Source organism: Hypomesus transpacificus, chromosome 21, assembly GCF_021917145.1.
Source record: "Hypomesus transpacificus isolate Combined female chromosome 21, fHypTra1, whole genome shotgun sequence".
NCBI classification, from domain to species: Eukaryota; Metazoa; Chordata; class Actinopteri; order Osmeriformes; family Osmeridae; genus Hypomesus; species Hypomesus transpacificus.
In genome coordinates this window covers 5,814,634-5,837,842 of record NC_061080.1, presented here as the reverse complement: position 1 = coordinate 5,837,842, position 23,209 = coordinate 5,814,634, and the positions used below count along the sequence as shown (strand labels likewise).

The following is a 23,209-nucleotide window of genomic DNA, read 5'->3' as shown; positions in this document are numbered from 1 at the left end:
ATGAGACTGCAGGTAGGTCTGTTTTGATATCTGCAATTGATTTAGCTAGTGTTGCTGTTGTTGCTAAGTTCAATAAATTCGAGGGGGCATATTCAGCTCCTTCAGCCGACACACACACCACCCCCCCCCCCCCCCCCCCCCCCCCCCCCCACACACACACCACCACCCCCCCCCCCCCCTTTTTTAGTTAATAAATTAAATATAATTTTGACAGTTTTTCAACCCTAATAGGGTTCAAGACGACATCAATCTCTAGTACCATAAACAATTTCACCTTGGTATGTCAATATATGATTGAATTCAATTGAATTGCTCCACAGTGCGCGCGCTCCAAATTCTCACAGACTCATCCTGCCCCTTGGCACTAGGGTGACCACCTGTCCCGCTTTGTGTCGCACAGCATTTTCACCCCTTGTGCCGCACATTGAAAATGCTGTGCTATACAGCGCAAAGAGGAACAGGTAGTCAACCTACTGACATGCGCGAGCTTGGCGAGACGCACACACATCCTTTCTGGAAATGGTGTGCTGACCAAGCCCCACCCTCACCCTCATTTCGCTTCCAATCGCAGCTCGTCGTGACGAATATAAATTATTTGTTGTTTTCAACTGGAATCACCTGAAAGGCGTGTTGGAGGCAGCCACGTTCGGTAAGTCCTATTTTTACACATTTTAAGCTGATTGGGTTTCTGAAAGTACACTACTCTTGAATTATGGTGAAGGTTTGAGCACCTTGAGACCTTTAGATTGTGAGTTTGACGGAAAACCGAACTTGAAAAGTAGCTAGCTTTTTCCCTCTGTGTAATTACTGAATCATGTAGCATCTCGGCGAATTCATCAAAAAGGTAGAAGAGGGCAGCTTTTAGGAGAACAAGCAATTCCCCACGGACCTGTCGGCTCAGAATTTTAATTTGGGTCGAGAAAGTCTTTGTAATAAGCCTATGCGCCAGGGAGACCGCATAGGCTTAGGCGGCAGCCATGTTTTGGACGCGTCATGTTCATAAGTTCACCATTGTACAGTTCGGTCGACACCAAAAATGTGTTTGTTACCAAACCTCGAGGAGGGAAGCCTTTAGGAGATGTAGGAATTGTGCTTGTAGCCAGATAATCCGATTATTTTTGTGATTTGTGGAAAATTTGCAAGTGGAGTGAGACTGCGTCCCGAGGGTACATTGTTTTGACTTAGCCTCAATGACAGACTCGGCTCGCTCACTCACTGGCAGTGTGTAAACGATATCGTAATTCACTAAATTTTAGTCCTAAAACGTCAGGGAGGGCTGCTTTTTGTAGACAAGAGTCTACTGAAGATAGCCAGTATATAGGATCTTTCAAAACGAGCCTATTTCATTTGTCATTTTCCTGAGAAGGCGACCTACGTTAGCCAGGCTAGTTTCACTCGGTCAGCCTATTTAAAAGGTCTCTGACAGACAGAATCAATGTTTACAGGCAAAGTTCGAGCTGGTCTTTGGTCAGATGTGTATATTGACCAGTTTAGAGCTAAATATTCTTGCCAGAGCCTGGAATCAAGCCAAATGTTTTGAGTGACTTTGCATGGCCGGGTCTCCATCAGTTCAACACATTTCAGAGCTCAAAATTAACATTTTTTGGCACTGGCCCCACCGGGCCAGTGGGTTTGAAACTTACTGGCCCCGAGACCATTTTTACTGGCCCCCCCTCCAAAAGTTGTAATTTATCATTGTTACAACAAAACCATTTATTAAACAAATCCTGGATATAAAAATAACAGCAATGAAATCACATTTCTAGAGTTAAAAAATAAAAAGGTAATAGTCATCAAAACAATTGACTTTTAACCTCAAACATGAAGTGCTCTCTCCCTGCTGACAGCCATCTCTGCACAACTCTGTCCAACAGAAACTGAAACCTCCTCTGGTCCGTCAATGCTGATATTAAAAACTTCCACAGCATTTCATCAGTATGATACTAGTAACTACCCAAGTCGACACCATTCTTCTGCTGCTGTTCAATAGCCTTAGGGAACGAGGCGAACGGCTGACCCGTCTTGATTACGTGATATGCCGTTGTTATAAGTCGTGCAATAACACAATGGGCATCTACATTTAAATTCCTGACCAGCATGGTCAACGGCCTGGAAGATGGATTGTCAACCATCCGTTTAGCTGTCACGCAAACCAGGTGCTGTCTGCTAGCTTGGCTGGTCAGGGATTGTTTTCGAAATATGGTCGGTGCCTTGGTAAAAATATCTACTTTTGTCCGCTTTAGACGGGAACATACGACACAGTGCATCTTCGTTCCATAAAAAAGGTTGCTTCTGTTTGAGCTCGTACCTCTACTTTGCTGCCATCTTCACTTTATTGTCTCGTGCCAGTTGTTAAAAAATGTATAGAGATTAGAGAATTACAATATGACCACTTGTCACTCACTTCTCAACTCTTGATTTGCCAACTGTGCGCCCCACGAGCTACAAAGTTATTTATGCATTTAGCAGATAGCAAAACATATGAAGGATGTTAACTTTTACAATGCGAAAAAAAAAATTATATCAATAATTTGCAGTGGCCCGATCGGGCCAGTGAGTTGCTAGTATAACTGTCCCGACGTTACTTTTTACTGGCCCTGGGCCATCGTTATTGTCGAGCCCTGCATTTGGATTCAAGCTCAAGTAATGCCACTGCATTTCACAGTCAAAACTGTAGTTTATGACAAGTGTAGATGTAAAAAGCTTCATTTTTCACAACTGACATGGATCCTTTCTTCACTTTTACAGGTCTGGAAGGTCATGCAGAGGCCTGCTCAACAGAGTTCAACAGAGGATGCTGAGAGAAAAACTGATCCCTTGCTAGACTACCCCCCTCTAGCTGGACAGCTTCTCTTCAGCCCGTCATCCAGCTGGCTTGCCCCTGCCTGCAGGCCCTGCTTGCCCCTGCCTGCAGGCCCTGCTTGCCCCTGCCTGCAGGCCCTGCTTGCAGGCCCTGCTTGCCCCTCCAGAGACAGACAGTCACCCCACAGACACAGTAGCTCTGCAGACTGCTTTTTTGAGGATATTGATGAAAAAGGACAAACCAGCATTTTTTACTTTGATGAAAGTCTAAATTTTTTATCCTTTCCATGTCCCAGCATGCCAAGCTGCTGACTTTTAGTGTCTTAAGTAATGAAACCAGTTCAAGTTATAGACTTTTCACCTGAATCCAATGATGAGTCATCTGAATAAAAATCACTCAAGAGAAGTACTGCTTCTTGGATGATTTGTGCTCCACATCAGTACATCTCACACATTTGCCTTTGTTTCCATGGGATTCATGGAATTGCTAGTTTCTGCTCCACCATTGTGTAATAAATATAATTTAGGACAGAAATTCAATTTTTGTGTTATCCTTTCGCATTACACACAGTCAATGTACTTAAACTCAACCGATTGTTGTACCATACTGTTAATATTGAACAGACATCAGTGTTTGGAAAGATTACTGTATATTTCCACTTTTGATCTGTATTTCCATCGTAAATTTGGTCTTTAGTTTCAATTGGAAGGGTTATTAAAAGGTCTTAAAGTCTTATATTTTACTTGTTTACACCTGTAGAAACCCTGTGAAGCCCCCACCCCCCACTCCAGAGACAGTTAGTGACAGAGAGGGGCAGACATTAAGTTAAACAGTTATGCCTTAAGAGTAGAGTAAAAAATAGAGACTAAATGTGTAAATGGATGTTGAAACTCAGTTCTCTGAGTTGGTGCATGTCAGTTTAGGCAAAGGTTGTCTTTTAAACCTCTAGGTTTAAAAATAATTCAGATTTGATTGGAACTCTCTTTTATAAATGTATAGTTGGATTTGACATTTAACAGCGATTAAATTCATTAAGCAAGTTGTTTAACTCAAACAACCATAACACAGTAGGCTACATATGGTATACAAAGCTGCAGTCAGATTTGGCAAAATTGTTAGCTTGGATGTTATCTTGACATATACATGGGGTCTTGATGATGATGCGCACGCAGCTTCAAGGCAGAAAGACGCGTTACATTTCAGGAGACGCCGGGACCTTTGCACGTCACTAGCTCGTAATATCAAGCAGTCGGAGCACAGCTAGATCATCAGCGTCAGCGCTCTTGGGTACCCAGCATGCAGTGCTGCATGTCAAAAAACGCCAAGACTTGTGGTAAATAGTTTGGTTACAACAGCTATGCAAGGGATTTCAGTTGTTGCGTTCGTTCAGTTAGATGTTTGTAATATTGTTGTTTGTTAGTTAAAATAATCTTGTTGGTCACCCTGAGAGTGTGTGTTGTGTGGTTTAATGGGAAGTGAGAGTCGGCCTTCGTACATTTATGTTGGCGAGGAGATCATCATGGACTGGGCCATAGACCTTTTGCCAATGGGGCTATTCTTCATTGTAAGATGACTGTGGTTCTGGAAAGTGGTGAAAGCCATCTTTGAGAAATTCTGGAAACAGTGTTGCGAGCAATGTGTTTTGATTGTGGGAGGCAAATTTTGGTTGACATCTAAATTCATGCGTCCGCTACAGCATTTCTGCTTTGGCTTGACTTGTGCTGGGAGGGAGGTTAACGGCATGGATTGGGGGATAGTGTGTGGGCAGGTGTGTTTTTATATAGGGTGAAATGGAATGAGAAATGTAATACAAAATGTCTGAAAGGGGTGTATTTATGTAAATGTCCACATTGCCTCAATATCTTTGTGTCAATAAATCAAATATCATTTTGACTGATGGTTTTCAAACCTTATTGGGTTCAAGATGACATCACTCTGAAGTAGCATGAACAATTAAAAATATGATTGAATTTGAGTAGTTTAAACTTGGCTGAATCTAACAACTCTTACCACAGAAGAAACAGCTTACTTTTTTATACAGTAACTGAACATGACAATATTCAACACTGAGAATAGCTCAATGTCCTGGGACAGTGACCTGCAAAGTATAAGGTTGTAGGTTTGAATCCAGCCGCAGTCTTTAAGCCCGTCTTAAATTTTAATATCTGTTTAGTTAAACAGGATGACATCATTATGAAATACCATGCGCAATTTCATGCAATTCCACTTTGAAATGTCAACCGTTTCTTAACCTTTGTCCCAAAGCTGAACAAAGCTAATACTATGCCGTTTCTACTCATCCATTCTCAACAGTTGGTGTGTAGCAGAGAGGATAGAGGCTGCCTTGTAACCTTATGCTCATGAGTTCAAATCCCCATTCAGCGACTTTTAGTTGGCCCAACATAAAGTCGTTTTGCTCTCCTGTTGTCAAATTCTTGACCTTCTACAACGTAAATTTGGATAATATTTTGCCATTTTGAAGAGGAACCCGCATCGCTGCTTGCAGCTATATTTCTTCTTTTCAATTTGGATGGGTAGTTAACACATTTTTCTGTGGTGTGTTGAAAATAAAACTCATTTTCAATTCCACTTTACAGGATCTATAGGGTGACCTAGTTTTTTTTTTTTTTTTTCTCAAGTTCTCATGTAGTATGGGTGCCATCTTGCTCTTGCATGCTAAAGTGCTGTGTTGCCCACAAGGCAGTTTTTACACTATGCTAAACAAGTTCTAAGTAGCCAAGAAAAAAAGCCAAGTGTATTCCCACACACATTTGCGAGAGAGAGCGAGAGACAGAGACAGAGAGACACAGAGAGACAGAGAGACAGAGAGACTGAGAGACCGAGAGACAGAGAGAGAGACAGAGAGAGACAGAGAGAGACAGAGAGAGACAGAGACAGACAGACAGACAGACAGACAGAGAGAGACAGAGACAGACAGACAGACAGAGAGACAGACAGAGAGAGAGAGAGAGACAGAGAGAGAGAGAGAGAGAGAGACAGAGACAGAGACAGAGAGAGAGAGAGAGAGAGAGAGAGAGAGACAGAGAGAGACACAGAGAGAGAGACAGAGAGAGACACAGAGAGAGAGAGAGAGAGAGAGACAGAGAGAGAGAGAGAGAGAGACAGAGACAAAGAGTAATTCAGTTACGTTATGTTTTCAGAGATGGCGAAATGGATGCCAAAAAAATTCTGAATGGAAGATTTACTTTAAAAATGTTGCCAAATGGTTCCATGGACAAGACCAAAGTGAACGGTGTGTTTTGTTGTTGTGAACTGAGCTTATCATCGCAGCATATCTGAAATACCACCAAGCACACAGCTGATGAGAATTATCCGCCCCCTCGTCAAAGCCAAGCAATGGCAATGTTTAAAAAAACAAAATAAAAACATTTGCACTAAGGAACAGATCCACTTTTCCTTGTTGATAAGAGCATCAAAATGAGAAAAAAAAATTATGGGACAAAAAGAAATCAACGGACATTTTGAATAGATAAAGTGCGATTAATTGCGAGTTAACTATGACATTAATGCGATTGAATATTTTAATCTTTTGACAGCACTACTTAATAGGCATTGTTCCCGTGTCCTGCATAGTCCGCACTGCTTCAAGGGTTCGAATCCCGCTCGGACCAAGGAAGTCAAGTTCCATCCTGCAATGCTGCCATGATCTATGTTTCGAGTCCCGACTCAATCCCCCCAACCCAGGCCCTCGTGTTGGCTAGCATACTTCAGGGGCATTTTGAATGGTTATTCCAAGATAACGCCGCTGAGACCTCTTTAGGGGAAACACAAAAGCGCCCTTTATGATGGGGAATAAAAGGCAGTGTGTTCTTGCGAAGGATGGTCACAGCCAAACCATGGTGACCAAAACAAAATCCGCATTTAAAGCAAAGCTCTAATGGATTACAGTCATAGCACAGAAAAGTAATAAAGCAGTTGGCAGTAGAGACGTTTAGAGGACAGTTTTGTAAAAACAGGTTGGCAGAGGGAAACTCATTAGTTCCTGGTAAAGAAAAAGGTATCCGTTAACTTTAAGTGATGCAGGTCTATTAGTTTCACTTTAGGTGAATGGGGAACACAATGAAAACCTTCACAGATAATATATTTGGAGAAGAATTCCATAAAACCTGTAAGTACATGCACACGGCCAATTTGGCTTTGAAGATCCTTTCGAACACGACAGTCATTGGGAGGGTTTGTTGCATGTCAGACGGGGGGGTGGGGTTGGGGTTGTTTCATGTCAGACGGGGGGGGGGGGGGGGGGGGGGGGGTTCAAAATAATTCCTTCGTTAATAATTAGTTACACAGAACTTTATTATATTAAATATTGATCCAAAATTATTCACACCTTCACAAAATCAACAACAACAAATACATAATTTCTGCATATGCAGGTAACAATGCTAGATGTCACCAAAAGAACGAAGGGGAACCTTCGATTAAGATATGCTCGTAGGTACCTAGCGAAAAGTAGCCTCAACCTTCCTAGACCTTTAACAACGGCACTAATGCTGAGGGTAGTGCTGAATGATGATATAGCTGTCTGTCTTACTAGAACGGCATATGTATGCATTGTTGCTAAAGTGTGCTGACTTCAAGACTGTATGTGAGATAGACGAGTGAGAGCAGGTAAAAAAGGAAATGCAGCAGAACAAATACGCTACGTGTTTTAACCTAAATAGTGTAAAAGAATTAAAATGAAACGCAATATGTGGTGGCCGGTGTTGATTCTGTGGCACACCGCCACAAATTTGTCTGTGTGGGAAACACTGCATTGACTGTGAACATGTTTTTAACAAGTAGATTTAAATAAATGTATCTGGCTTTCTTGTATAGACATGAACCCACATTTGCCCCTGGTTTTCTGGGGGAGTCATCTGGTGGTGCATGAAGGCTCCCACCCTACTCCCCTCCCCAAGAATGGCTTCAGTGTGAAGGGCAAGGGAGTAAGCAGGTGTAGTTGCTCACCTTGCTCTGGCTGTACATATAGCGCAGCATGAAGTCCAACAGGAAAGACTTGCCCTTGCGGAAGGCTCCGGCCACCGACACCACAACCACGTTGAGGTCTCGGACGTGCTCCTGCAGCAGGATGCGCTCCAGCGCCACCTCGTCCAGCTCAAAATCATGGTCATCCTCGTGAGCCACGACAATCTGGACCGGCCTGGCCACACCCGTGTCCTCTTCTTCCAGAAGCAACCCTTTCTCCTCCGCATCCTCTTCCTCCCTCCGAGGTATCATCTTGGGGCCAACATTTTCAATCCTGGGCCCGCCTAGCAGATGGAAGGAGAGAAAGGTGTTGGAATGGACACAGAGCCCCCAGAGACGATGTGAAAAGACCACCATGCCTGTTGGCCAATCACCTAACCAGAAGACGTTTACCAAAATTAGCGGATTATTAAATTATTATGTTATGTTCAGAGAAAGTCAAATCTAATTGCATTTTGTTTGTGTGGCCCTTTTTATAAGCAATGTTAGAGGGCTTCACAAGAAAGTGTATACCACATGGGCTGAGGCCTAAAGGCAACAGCCTGGGTTTGAATCCAACCCAGGCTGTCCAGGGTTGTTTTTTTTTGGCCTTTCTTGTGTACATTGAACTGAACTATCTAATAAAGCACACACAAACAACACATTTGAAACACTATAGATAACACATTTGAAATATGAAATGTATATTTGAAGAAACCTACTGGTAGGAACAATTCAGTGAGCAGTTCCCTCCTCAAGAGACGGTTAGGGACACAGAGGTGCAGACCACAGTCTTGGACCATTAAAGTCACAATATGAGTTGTCAAAAGGTCCCCATGGCCCATATAACAGAACAACCACCAACTGGGAATGATCGTCATCTTATGATGCTCACCTTGCACACATACACACAGCCTATTCACTACAGTGAATAGGCTGATCTATAGGCCAAGACTACGATATGAGAGAAACTACTTGCCTGGTGCAATAAAATGTCTGTTTCCTGTTAAAATGTGGTCAGAACAAAGCTGACAAGTTTGCTGCTTCTGAGTCGGCAAAAGCAACGCTAATGTTGGTTTGAGTGGGTAGAGAAGATGAAAAAATTAATAAAAAATAGTCTAGGCCTAATCTCTCACACACAGACACAAGTCACACAGCGTTGCATGGCACAACATCTAAATCCCTCCCTATCCAAATTCCTTCATAATAGTCTGCAGGCTTCAGTTAAATGTCCTGCCAAAGACAGCTTGCTGGGATGACCATAATGAGGGGTGTGTAGCCACCCTCATCACATTACAGCTGGTGATGACACTGCAGTTACCATCAGACGGCAGGAACCCAAATAGGCATCCCTTCGTTTCCTGAGGGACTAATACTACTATGAGACTTGGACCCGTTTGATCAAATCAAAACTTGACAGACATTGAGCAACTGTTCACCTGGCCCACCACTCTGAATGGAGGACAGGCTTGACTGTTGAACCATTTGCATGCAAAAAAGGGCTAAATGCTTGGATTTTCTGATGCAAAAAAACAGCTGCAGGATCTAAGCAGGGTTCTAAGGCCTTGTAAGGGCTTAATCGTACCACAGCTATCAAAGGTCTTTGCTTGGTTATGGGTACAACTCCAAGACTCCCCTATAAATAGCCAACCTTGACAGCGCCTAAGTCCGCTGAGACATCGTCCCAGTCACACCCAGACACCTCGTCCCAACACTGGCCTGTACACATGAGCCTGAAAACAAGTGCGCAAAGATGCTTATTGGCAGACTAGCTTACTTTCCGGTCTTAAAACTTGCTTAAAGTGTCCTCCATATACACCAGGCATTCAGGGTCAGAATGGACTGAAGATACCGGACAGATGAAGGTCAAGTTAGAACATTCTCACCTCAAAAGACCTGCAGGTTTATGATCTGGTATAATGATGAGCTTTTTATGACTGTGGGAAAATTCCTATCAGACGCTAACAGAAATATGCCCTAAAAAAAAAAATCCCATAGTAGCCTACATCAGTTCTGACAGAGGCACCTAAGAATTGGCTGTGGAGGCCAATGTTGCCTGTTTGCAACTATTTAATGAGACAACAGGACACACAGAATAGGAGCTCTTTGGAGTGAGGCCCACTTGCATTATTTAGAATGCCTTGCTTGTACGTGAAAAGCAAGCGCTGCAGTCCAAAACAACTGAACGATTTGCACGTGTATGTTCCCTGACGAAAGTCAAATTCCAGTTCAGTGGCAGTGGACATTTTTCACCTATAAGCATTCAATTTTGAAGGCCTAAACCACACAACCTTCCCTTTCGCTGAAGTGCCATTACAACAGCAGTCCAACTCATAGGTCTAAGCCAACTAGGTCATAAAGCACGCTATGTAGAAAGCTAGCAAAGCAGGAAGTCCCATTTAACGGTCTACTGTAGTTCCGAAGCAGCAGAAAATAAAGGCACACAAATCCCATCAATCTCCTCTATTGAACATGGAGCAGAGCGGAGGTAGAGGAAAGATCATCGGAGAGACGTTGTTGAGTAACGTTGTTCTGAAACACATGGTGGAGGCAGCGAAATCAGTCATCCAAGGTGTGGGAGCATTTCACACGAAATAAATTGAAAAAGTGTGTTAATTGACCAAGATTAAGTTACATTCGACATTAGTCTCACATTCGGAAGACGGTACCGTCGCGTTAGGGAGCGGGTGAAAACTACCCATACAAATTTTGAAAAAGGATGACTTATAATATTTTTATGAATATAAAACCTCAAACGGACACCAGAATATTCTAACAATGACTGGTATACATCTACAACCTTTACTTTTTAAATTAAGTTTTTAAATAGAATGATAGAAAATCATTAATCTCTGAAAATAGCTAAATCCTCGCAAATCTTAATCACTTTTAAAGATTGTGTCAGAAAATCTCAAATATACACCAGATTATTCTAATAATGTCTGGCCTACTTCCACACCCTTTACTTTTTCAATTAAGTTTCAAACAAATGATAAGAAATCTCTAATAATGTTTTTGGCATGAAATCCTCTCTAATAACTTTTTCAAAATTGTACTGAAAATCTTCAAATATACACCTAATTATTCTAATAAAGTCTGGCCTACTTCCACAACCTTTCAATTTTCAATTAAGTTTACAAAATTCAAATAAATTGCTCATCTCTGAAAATGGCATTAAATTCACGTTAATCTTAATGGCCGGGTTTCACAGATTCGTTAGAACGTTCCCAAGAAGCTTTTAGCGTTAAGAGCTTCTTAACGAATCTGGGAAACCCGGCCAATAACATTTTCAAAATTGTGTACCTGTTTGTGCACTTTCAGAAGATTTTTTGCACGGTCAGTTCTGTTTTTGAATAAAGGGTTGGAAATAAACGCTTTTTTTGATTAATCCGATTCATCGAAAAAAGTATTGACATATTAATCAATTTAAATAATCGTTAGTTGCAGCCCTAATTAAAACCTAAGTAATGTATTAATTTATGAGTGAGGAAAAATTAAACAGCTATAGATGAATAGTTCACTTTACAACCAATATTGATATATTCATGCTTTCATTTTCTGTATTTATTCATCTAAATATGTTAATGAGATGTGTCAATCAAATCTAAGCGGTATCTGACAACATTGGCTAATCATTAAACACGTATTCTATTATGTTAGCCTTACATACATCCATGAAAAGAAATGTATTTTCGTCATGGACGGAATAAAGAGAACAATGCCCGAGTCTCCAAGAGACCGCAGACCTCATGCAGGTGTTTGAAATGAATGAATAAATATATAAATATAGAATGCATTTTACATTAAATTTGCACCAAAAACTATATGGATTCATTTATTTATGTAATGCATGGATGTGGAGATGTATTTATTAATTCATATCTAAACATGGCAGGTTTGGTCCTCCATAGAAGAAGGCCCTGGTTTGCTTTTCCATCCAGATTCTTAAAATGTCATTAAAATCAGGAGGCTTCTTCAAAAGGGTTGAGGAAAAAACCTGTGGATACAGCTAGTGCTGGAACACACCTTAGTGCTGCAAAAACAGCAAAAGCAGTGGCACGATACTTCCCTGGCTGAAATCGATATGCATCCATATGCCATTAATACTGTGGCAAGATGAGGCAGAGGACATGACCATCTTGATTTCGCAAGAACTGGAAGATAAGTACTGTTGCATGCAGTACACAATTGGGACACTTATTTGTCACAATATTTCACCGTGAACTTTAACCCCCCTTGCTCATACAGTTGTCAACAGCTAGTAGCTCAAAATCTTTATATTCTTGAGCATACCTGCAAACTCCCCCCCCCCCCCTTCTCTGTACTATTTACACCACTGAACATAAACTCCTCAAAAAAGGTTTGGAAACGTTATTTTGGTCGGAAACATTATTACGTTATCTCCCCTTCAATAATATCAATTGGTATTGTATGATATCGTTAGAAAGCCTGATAAGTCACCTTTACAACGAGGTACAACTTGTAAGGATCGTGCATTCGTGGAATGAGCAACAGAGCTAACTGTGTGGGTAGCAGCCCAAAGAAATGTGCCAATCCCCTTTCACATGGGTCTTGACCTCGATCTTTAGCCAGGCCCAGCTGCATTTGCACCTCAGCCCTGAGTCAAGCTGTGCTATATAAATTTAATCCTTCTCTTTAAGCTCGCTCATTGTAGAAAAAAATTGTCAATATTTTACGTGCTGGACCAGAGGCCTGTTCCATAAAGCTTGCTCAACGTAGTTTGAACTCTGTTTCTATGGCAACTTAGTCAGGGTCAGACTAACTGTCAGACTTAGCGTGACTTGGTGCTTAACCAGACGTTCCTTTAACACTGACCCAACGGGAAAACGATGATTTACCACGTATATTCTCATTTTCTTATTCTCATCAGTTCAATATGTTCAACATTGATAGAAAATCTACTTAAATAGCCTACATAGGCTAGAACATTTAGCCTCAAGTCCCTTGCACACAGAGTACATTTTCGTATGCATTTTTTCGCAATCGTCAGCCTCAACATTCAGTGGCTCTGAATTTCCAAAACACCATCAAAATGCTGGCTATGGATGCGAAAACGCAGAAAATCAAACCCGATCCGAACTTTATTTTGACGGACGAAAGTTTCTGACGCAGTGTGTAAGCGCGATTGACATAACGTGAGGTTGTCTATTTTTTTACGTGCAAACATTTCGGATACGAATTTCTGACTCAGTGTGCAATGGCCTTAATGCATTAAACAACGATGAACAATGCTTTGATAGGCTACACACCATAGCCATTAAATGTTTGGATGTTAGTTTGTGATTTCAAATTTTTTGCATCAGGCATAGGCCTATATCTCAATCTAAATTATCCGAGTATAATTATCAATTATCATAGCAATATAATTGTTAGCAGTAGCCTACAATTGCAAAACAAACCTAAATTCAGCCTCCATTTCCCTGACACAAAAAACATTTTAAAAAGTTAGGCTACTGGATAATGTATTGATTAATAGTAGGCTATTTATTTTAAACAATGTCAAAAAAGTCAATTTAGATGAGTTTAGAGGGTGTTTTTTAATCAACAAAGTAAAGGTCTAAAAAGTTCCTCGATCTTCTTAGCCTATCGTTAACAATGTCAATCATTGGGTGTCATTTTATTTTGATTGAAGCGGTGGATGAGGGAGCTTTCATTGTACACGATTTAAAGGGAACGTTCTTTCTGGAAGAAGTCACGTGGCCGTGTGCATTGCTTTAGCCGTGGTGGATTGTATGATCCATGTCTTACTTCTCGGGCTGCTTTAGAATAGGGTGCACGCGCAATCAGCTTGACTTCTTAAATCTGACTTGAATTAGTAGGACTGCGTGAGCTGAAATCGGCCTTTATGGAACCGCTTTAGCCCCGCTTGACTAATTCAACTTAATCAAGTCTGGTTTAGGACTTTAAGTCTAGCTTTTTTGAGCGGCGTTTATGGAACAGGCCCCAGGGCTACTTTTTCATGACCATAAACATTTGTTAAGGCTAACTCTGACTGCATTAAATCAACAACAAATGATCTGCCAGAGCAGGCGTTTCGATCACTCATTAAACCAGACGCCAATTGGTCTAGTTTTAGGGCTGCACCACAGTAGCCACCACAAGTAGTCCAACAATAAGCTTTCCTCAGAACGCGCTGTTTCTGTGTCTGTAGCTTTAAGGCCGAATCCCAATACTTCCCCCTTCCCCCTTAATTTACCCCTAGCCCTTGGCCCTCGAAAGTAAGGGGTAAGGGCTACATAGCCCTAGGAAATGGGACGCCACTTGGTTACAGGTACATCGTCTTGCACGTATCGATATCTCCAAAGCAAGTAGTGTGATGCACTGATATTAAACGAAATTCGCTGCTAACGGAGTTTACTTAAAACTGTAGACATGCTATTCAGAGAAATGAGGGACTGTTGTGCAATTCAACACTGTCGCATTAGCGTACCAAACTAGCGATTTTTAGAAACATTTCGATTTGGAAAATATACATTTTCAGGACTGTGTATAAGACAAAACAAGACAGTCCATTTTTTAATCAATTAATTCAGCCAAAAATATTACATTTATCGGTCTCTCTGGATGATCTGGCCGCCATTGTTGCCGGTCGCGCAGGATTCACATAGCCCTAGGTTTCAAGTAAGCTCCCGATCTTACTTGGTTTTAAGGGGTAATACCCCTTAGTCTTAGCCCTTCCCCTAGCTCCAAAAGAGTATTGGGACACCACTAGCTCTCACGGGAACGCGCAAAACTAAGGGGAAGGAGTATTGGGATTCGGCCTAAATGAATTTGCCCATTCTCATCTGATAACCATGGTTTGCAGAGCTGTACACTCAGTCATTTCAATGTGGGGAAAGGCGGATATCGCGCGCGCCATAACACCAACAGGGGGGGGCGGTGGGCCGGTGTGTGTTTCAAAGTCCCGGGCTGTTTTTCAGTCCCAGTCCAACCCTGATTCCAGTGTTTCCCCCCCATGTAGATTTTTCCGTGGCGGCCCGCCACGGTAAAATTTCTGCCGCCATGGTATTAGAATTAGAGCTGTACAAATTTTTAGGCCGTCTATCAGCCGTGATTGTTAGAGCGCATGTCAGAGAATAGCACAGCGCAGTTGAGATAGCGCGTGTGCGTCCTTGAGAACTGTAAGTTGTATAACTTATGTTGTCAGTTCATTTAAGCCTGTTATTGTATTAGTCTATAGTTCTTGCAAATTTAAATTAAGTTAACTGGTGATTTTCATTGTTTGTATTCTTCCCCTGTTAGAGAAATTGCACGTCTGTTGATTCGATAGCAATTGCTGCCCTTGCTCACGTTTGTATTTTAGGTGCATTATTATGCTTAAGTAGCCTAGTCTTAATGAATAAATAGTGGGTATATTGTTATTATTTGCTACAGAATGCTTAGCCTATCAAGATCAAATGAAGCAAACAGTGTACATGATTCCGAGTGGCCTACCCTAATCTATAGGCTAGGCCACTGCATTTACAATAAGTTGTTACGTCAATTATTAATTGGCAGCATTTATGCCATTTAGAACATACTGTAAGGTGTCTAAGTATGCTCATTTTATTTATTTAGGGAAAAATATGTGCAAATATGTGCAATATTCAATATTACATTAGCTATTAGACTATTACAATAAGCTGCTCCGAAATATAGGGTTAGGAATTTGTTTTGGCCGGGGGGGCGGGGGGGGGGGGGGTAGACCTGACCTGCCCCCACTGCTAAAAAAAAATCCTAGGGGAAACACTGAAATACAGATATCGTCAGTGCTTACGAATTTTACCGTGATACACATTTTAGGCCATACCGCCCAGCCCTAAGAACCGGCTGCATTGAAGTGCTGTCATTCAAACAATGCTCGCCTTAACTCACAGTTCAGGGGAGGATCTAGAAAAATATTCATGGGGTGGCATGAGATTGAGGTGTGGCACCCCGTGGCAGAAGTGTGTGAGATAATGAAAAAACTAGGGCTGTCAAGCAATTAAAATATGCATTATATTCGCATTATTTCATATGATTAATTGCGGAGTTTCATGTTCGACTATTAATAACGTTATAGAACAATTAATCGATTATTTGCTAAGGCATGACGTCACCCCCCCCCCCCCCCCCCCCCCGCCGGTGCAAGTTGCAAGTTGACTGGTCATCAGACACAAATACACAAGAATAATAATGTCTTAATGCCATGTTAAATCATTGTTTTAAATTGACAGTCGTGGCAACTTATTAGCAAGATGTAGGCTATAGCTAAGTACCTTACAGGCTATCCTACTGTAGGTTAGCTCGCTTGTCATCCGTCCTCCTAGCAAGTGTAGCCTGAATGGTTTGCTGCTGGAGACCTCCGCTGGTGCTGGCTTCGCTGGAATTTACGTTTGGATGTATATTTGTTAAATGATATATCAGGGCTCCAGACTAACTTTTTTTACTAGGAGCACAGTAGCCCCTGACTGAAAATTTTAGGAGCGCAAGCAGAAAATTTAGGGGCACACCTTATATTGACCTGCAATGCATTTATTAATGTAACTAGAGAGGGTACAATTCAGTGGCAATTTAAGACCCTTTTTAGGAGTGCTCAAGCACCCCTAAATGTATTCTCAGCACCCCTAAAAATAATATATTTAAATATATTGTTTATTATCATTTGATGCTGGTAGTTTTTATTATTATTATTTTTATTATTATTTTTTTCATTCAATATTTTGCATAATAATACATAAATGTATTAATTGTTATCCAGTGAAATTAGGGATTTATATTAGCAAGGGGGTTTACGTTTAGCACTTTTGCAAGGCACTGTATTCATGTCACATTCTCATTGGGGGCTGAGCACCCCTAAAGGTCTGATCCTAGAATCGCCCCTGGGACAATTTCAGGGGAAATTGTGGGGTGTGTCTGTGTCGGTTGCAGATGGGTCAGTTTTTTTTACTGTAATTTTTACAACTGATATACAGCGATGCACCATATAAGCTTGAGTTTAAATACATTATTTAATGTGACATTACGTACGTACTGTACATGCAAGTCTTAGCTAAATGACTTAAATGTATGATGCACTTTTCGATCAGTCCTCCGACACTACAACACAATACTTACTGAGTATAACAGCGCAACAGCTCAAACACAGGCAGGGATGGAGTAGCAACGCTAGTGCTAAATAAGTATTTAGCTGCTAGGCTCCATGACGCCGGGTAAGAAGGGCTCGTGAAACTGCTCATCAAAAGAACGAAGGGGCACCTATTTGTCTGGCAGATTAAGACGTTCATAGGAACCTAGCGAAAAATAGCCTCAACTTTCCTAGACTTTTAGCTACGGTACTAATGCAGAAGGAACACTGATATCGTTGTCATACTAGAACGTCGTATCTGTGTAGTTGCTAACATGTGCTGACATTGTGCACACTCAATGAATTCAAAATTTGTCGGTCGCACACGCGCGAGTGTTTGTAAATTTTTTTCGCATCGTCTAAAAAACTGGTCGCAAAATCCGACCATTTGGTCGCAGTCTGGAGCCCTGTATTAGAAGAGACGTTGTACTATAGTAAGTAAATACAGCGTCACAGGAACTGCAGTTGACTATCTTTTATTAAGAAATGGTCCCACACTGCACTTCTCCTAGCCCGCTTCATCTTTACTCGACTGCTGTAGGAAGTCGCGCTCGCACAAAATACCGGAATATGTTGTTCTCATAATGCGCGGCAAAACAACGATTATTCATTAGGCTTGGATTTTTATTCGAATTAATTCTTAATGACAATGAATCGATCGATTATTCATTACCAACCCTACCAAGAACACAACGTAATTTGGCACAGCGGGGAATCGATCCGGCAACCTTCTGATTACTAGCCCGATTCCCTAACCCCTCAGCCACCTGACTCCGTTGCTGCTCCTGTTACCACTAACGCTGCTGCTAGCTGTGTGCTTTGCTTGCATGATGTGATAGTTTAGGATGGAAGTACTCCGGTGATAACAAAACTCAGCCTGACAATCAGTACACAGCCTCAGTTGTCAACCGAGCCGTCTCGCAACTTCTTGAAATGGAACTTCCCATCTAAAATCCCTCTCTCCATTAATCAACTACCGTCAGGTGATTCCCAGGGTCAAAAAGAAACCCGAGTTAACGGCACAATTTTTGTAGCGTTAACGTGAGATTGCGTCTACGTGTTAACTTTGACAGCCCTAGAAAAAACTAAAGGCTGTGCAACATGTATGAATAGTCAGTGAACACCGAAATGAATTTCGGGATTATAGGTCACATGACCAAAAAGCTATGGAAGTTTGAAGATGTATTTTTAATCAACATTTTATTTTTAATAACCCGAGATGAAAATGAACAAAATAAAGACTGTGCAGCATGAATGCATACATCTTCAACAGTTTAACATTATTTTGACGCTCCCAGCTATAGATTTTTTTTTTTTGTAATTTGTTGACGGTCCCTAAACATACGCGTTTTAGGCAGCCAAAAGCATTGGCTAAGCGGCTGGTTGTAGCGGTGCAAAACACCGGTTAAAAATAACACAATGCTGGGTGTCCGAATATCTGTTATAAATCAATCTTCAAACTAACTTTACCAAGGTCATCTGTTGTTGCTTTCCCATAGCATTCACGAGTAAATATAATTAACCTCAAGTCCACAGGAAAACTAACGTTGCAACTCCGTTAGCCCTGCACTTTTCAAAATATTCTTATTCATTAATAGATAATTGCTTAACACTTCATCTGCTGTCCGTACTGACGATTGCATCCTTACATTGGAGCCTTCTATGGTCAATTCACGCCTTCCTTGTGTTCAAATGAAAGCAACTTCGGTCGGCGGAGTCTTTTCGTGCTGCATTCACTTGCATTCGGATATTAGAAATTCGCTCTCGCAAATGTCAAATGAGCCTAGGGATGGATATCGTTAATTTTTATCGATATCGTTTTTGAGACTGCTTAACGATCCAAGTCTCTATCGATACTTTTCTATTTTTTAAGTAAAACAGATGTAAAATAGAACAAGGGGAACGTGTTGCTCTCACGAGGAGGCTGGCTAAAAGGAGTATATATTGGCAAAATGGATCCTGACTGGCTAAATATAAATCTGTCCACTACAGATGTACTATCCACAACCTGGATAAGTAACTAGACTGGTTGGTTGACGAAAAGTGACATTGTCAAGCTCATCGACTTTATGAAAAGTTGAACACGTTTCAACAAAAGGCACCTGATATAGCTAAATGACCAGCTAACCAAACCTTCCTTATCTTATCCCTATTTTCTTCTGTCTCTGTTTTGTTTAACACAATGCTTAAGCATCCCACAAAGCCATGCTCGCGGTGACTATGTTTTGAACGATCAGCAGCAAGGGGGGGAGGCTGGTCTTTACTCACACACTGTGCTCGTAAATTTTGTTTGCAGTTCGCGCACACATCAAATTTTAGGGGCATATGCGAGTGAAATAGTTGCACTCTTGAGCCCTGAATTGGCTTATTATTGTCAACAATGGAGACTTGCTACGGAGTTGGGGTGCGTTCACCACAGGATTGTCCTGCAGAGGCAGCTGGAGTTGGCACTGTTGCGATTCGAAGACAGTTGAAGTACTGCATTTTATCTTTATCTGATGCACAACGTTGAGGTGCTTGTTCATCGTAGTTGTGTTCCCCCCCTTACAAGAAATTACTTTAGAACATATATTGCACTTTGCGTCGTCGTCTTTATCTTTGGCTTTAATAAAATGTGGCCAGCCTTTGACCGTTTTGTGCGTTCTGCCATCGTAGCTAGCAACAAAATTATAAATGAAGCGAAGTAGCGCGTGAGGCAATTAAATTCGTCTTCGTTTAATTTAAAGGCGGTTGGCAGGCCATTCAATTGAATTTAGTCATTGTATTAGTCAAACGTTGTATGTTTGTGCACCAGTGATTTGATTTAAATAACATGACTTATTTCTCAAGACATAAGTCATCGTTACATTATATTACTTAGTCTCGATAGCGGTATCAATAAGCTTTGGACCTTATTGATATTCGGGTTTTGAGAAATTTGGAACCGGGTCCTTACAGAACCGGTTCTCGATACCCATCCCTAAATGAGCCACAACTTTTTCAAAGTTGCCAACTGGGGTGGCAAGGCTATTTTTAGGGTGGCGGTTGCCACCCCGTGCCACCCTGGTAGATCAGACCCTGCCACAGTTAAACTTGGAACTTTGCGTGAAACACTGATGCGTATATACACTGATTTCTAGAGGCGGGATGTAATCACTTTGCCGTAACATAATCAAAATGCATTGTGAGAGATGTAGTTTATGGTAAATGCACGCTGTAAAGTAGCATAAACTTACTTCAATACACCATTTAAGCTCCCGCAGGCCACATAAAATGATGTGGTGGGTTTGACACGTGCTTGTAGAATCCTAGGTGTGTTACAGTGACATACCTAGCACAACTGGAACACTAGTGTGCTGGATTTATTGATAGGCACTCAATCAATGACACTGCCATTACTGGGAAGCTATGACAGTTGACAGTACAGCTCAATCCTGTTGACAGTCGACAGTACAAGCTTAAAAGCCTCCAGCATTCACATTAGCTGAGAGGGTTAAAGTGCAAGAATGCTTAGGCCTGTTGTACCGGAGGATAAGGAGATTAGTTAATTTGCAGTTTTCAGCCAATAGAGGCTTGAAAGAGGCCAAAGGTCATCATGCAAACATGTTAATGTTCCATTTAACTCTGTCTCCGTTTAATCTCACAAAACTGGCCTGGATCGGTCTCCCCAGCCAATTAAGATGTCCAAAGGATGTAACTGAAGGTCAATGTTCAAAACATTCCCCACATGATAGCCAGTCAAGGAATACCGGACTCGGTTACACAGCTGTTGCAAGTAAGCAACAACAGGAGGGGGGGGGGGGGTTAGTGAACATTAGCATTGAATTTCTTATCACTTGATTGACAGCTGACTAGGTCAAGAACATTTATTTGAATTTTGTCATTTATGGCAAACTATTCCAAATGAGAAAAATAAATTGCCAACAGGCAAATAATCAAACATGTGCTTAGTGATAATAATTCATCTACCACAACGGTAGCTAGCGCCAAGTTGTCGCTGAGCTGCGGTGCAGAGGGTCCAGTCATGATGATTGAAGACGTGAAGCATTTCAAGAATGCAAAGCATTCTACGATATTGTTGATTAGCTTTACTGGCACAATATACAACTAGATATCTAGCTAGCTGGCAATCCGTCTAAGGCGTTGTGTACATTTGAATGTCGACTGGCCTAGCTTTTTGGCTATCCTTCGGATGTTGCTGCTCAAATCAAATCCTTCATTTTCCATGCTCATTTTGACCAAGAATGAACATTAAACTTTAGAATAATTGTGCAAAGAACATTAACCTAACTCAAGCTAAAATTGGCACCAAAAACGACTATCGAAACCTGGATGTATTGTTAACTAGCAGCACATATGATAAGCAATTATCTAGCTAGCCTAGATGGTTTGGAAGAGAGATTGCAAGCCAATCTGCCGACAATAGCTAGGCTAGCTAGACAGAGACGAATGGCATTAATCGTTGACCGCTACTTGATTAACGAGCTGGCAGATGCCTTCAGTCAAGGTATCATTAACATACAGTAGCTAGTTGATACATTCCCCAAAACGCTATTGTTTGTGGTAGTAGTGTTCCTTGTACCAAATGTGAAACATTAGCTATGTTGCTACAGTATCACTAAACAGGCGGAGTTAGGCATCAAACATTCAGAAGAAAATTATAAGAAAGCACGACGTTGGCTTCCTTGCTTAGTGAGTGTAATATTCTTTATATGGTTAGAGCTACTATACCGTTGGCTTGTGTCTGGTGTGTAACGTTTTAGTGGATTGACATGGCGATGCCAGTGAGGATATAAATATTAGAGGAAACTCTTCCACACAATCAACATAGTATCACACCCAGTGTGCTAACATAATTCATGTTTTGACCCTCACTTTTGCGAGTCCGAGGGATGCGGCGGGCAGGATAGTCTGCACTTGCAATTCGGTGGTACGCTATTGCTCAGCCAGTGGTATAAAACAAATGTTTCTAGCGTCGCCCATATAACAACCACATTTTGTCAACATCATCGTTACACACCCTCAATAATAAAGAATGGGTTACCTTCGTCGAAGATGCTGTTTTTGCAAATTTGCTGAGAGTGATTCCGATGCTTCAACCTGCTCTCCTCCGCCATCTTCTTGACCCGTTCAAAATTATAAAATTCAGCTGACGTCAAAAACCCAGATTCCCGACTTGCCTCTTTATCAAGTTCAAACGACCGTGGGTATCCGCCGGGTCCTAAATTTGTCTTACGGATTCAGCAATTAGTGAAACATTCCAAACAATAGGCCTAAAGCATATTTTGAAAATAATATTTCCTGAAATAAGGCCAAACACATTGTTGCTCATAAAAGTCTAGCTTATCATTTTACAATACCTTCAACTTTTACCAGAAACTGTGCCCAATTGGAATTTCACTGTTTGCACTGAATGTTTTTTTTAAACTATGCTATTATATGACTTTAAATTAGAAGCCTTGTACATTATTAAAAATATTTATTTATTAAAAGTATTTAATATTAAGGTGTATAGGTTATTTGGGAATACTTTCAGTTTGCTAGGGTTAGGGTCCTAACACAATCCTAAATATTACTTGGCCTGGTGTTAAGGATTTGATTCCCTCAGTTACTTACAAAGTCCTGTACACCAACAGATATCTTAAACATAAATACATACTCTCAATTCTTAATTTGTGAAGCATAGATGTGGGAACCCATGTGACGTCAAGCAATATTTCATTTGTCACAGCAATTTATGAACCATGAAGGGAACATTTAATATTGACCAGAGAACAGAGGGGTCACTGTCATTTGGAATATCCAGAGAGCGAACTGACACAGTAAGGTTGACATTTTAACCTACCGTACAAATACTTTCTAAATACAGCTGGGGGTAAAAAAAAAACATTCGCCTTTCAACAACAAAAATGTATTCTCACAAAGTGGTATTTGCCCTCTGTAATGGGCTAATGGAGTGAGCATGTGATGCAAAAAGTGCTTTATTAAAAAGTAACACCATGCATTCGTTTTTCAAATATACTGTGAGATGGCAATTGATGAAGCAACTGAATTTGAACTGACAGTACCTATAAAGCTTTATAGGTACTGAAAGTCTCATTTGACTACCTTTGTATTGAGAAGTGGATTGAGAAAACCTAGAACCTATCTAGATACCTTGCTGAATCTAACATGAGAGGTGCATGATGACACCACAGCTCACCAGAGTTTGTCCAATGAAATGATCCCACATCCAGCATCCCACCAATAAATAATCAGCGTTAAGTCTAATCAATAAACACATTACTCTATCCCTGGAGCACATGGCCATTATATATTTCACATAACATGTTTTTGATACCTTTAGCGCCCTCTGG

The 23,209-nt window shown here is 41.1% G+C and overlaps 1 protein-coding gene across 3 annotated transcripts in view; it reads right to left on the bottom strand.

Annotated features, from left to right (window-relative positions):
* Window positions 1–22,017, bottom strand: part of LOC124483503 (atlastin-2-like) — a 33,675-nt gene extending 11,658 nt beyond the window's left edge. For 2 of the 3 annotated variants that reach the window (XM_047043990.1, XM_047043989.1), the window contains exons 1-2: window positions 21,898–22,017; window positions 7,772–8,073 (exon numbers count right to left, since the gene is read on the bottom strand). In XM_047043990.1, coding sequence (XP_046899946.1) covers window positions 7,772–8,073; window positions 21,898–21,970 — 375 coding nt within the window. In that variant the 5' untranslated portion in view covers window positions 21,971–22,017. The remainder of the gene's footprint in view (window positions 1–7,771; window positions 8,074–21,897) is intronic. The other variant, XM_047043991.1, reaches the window with a different exon arrangement.
* Window positions 22,018–23,209: the final 1,192 nt, after the last annotated feature.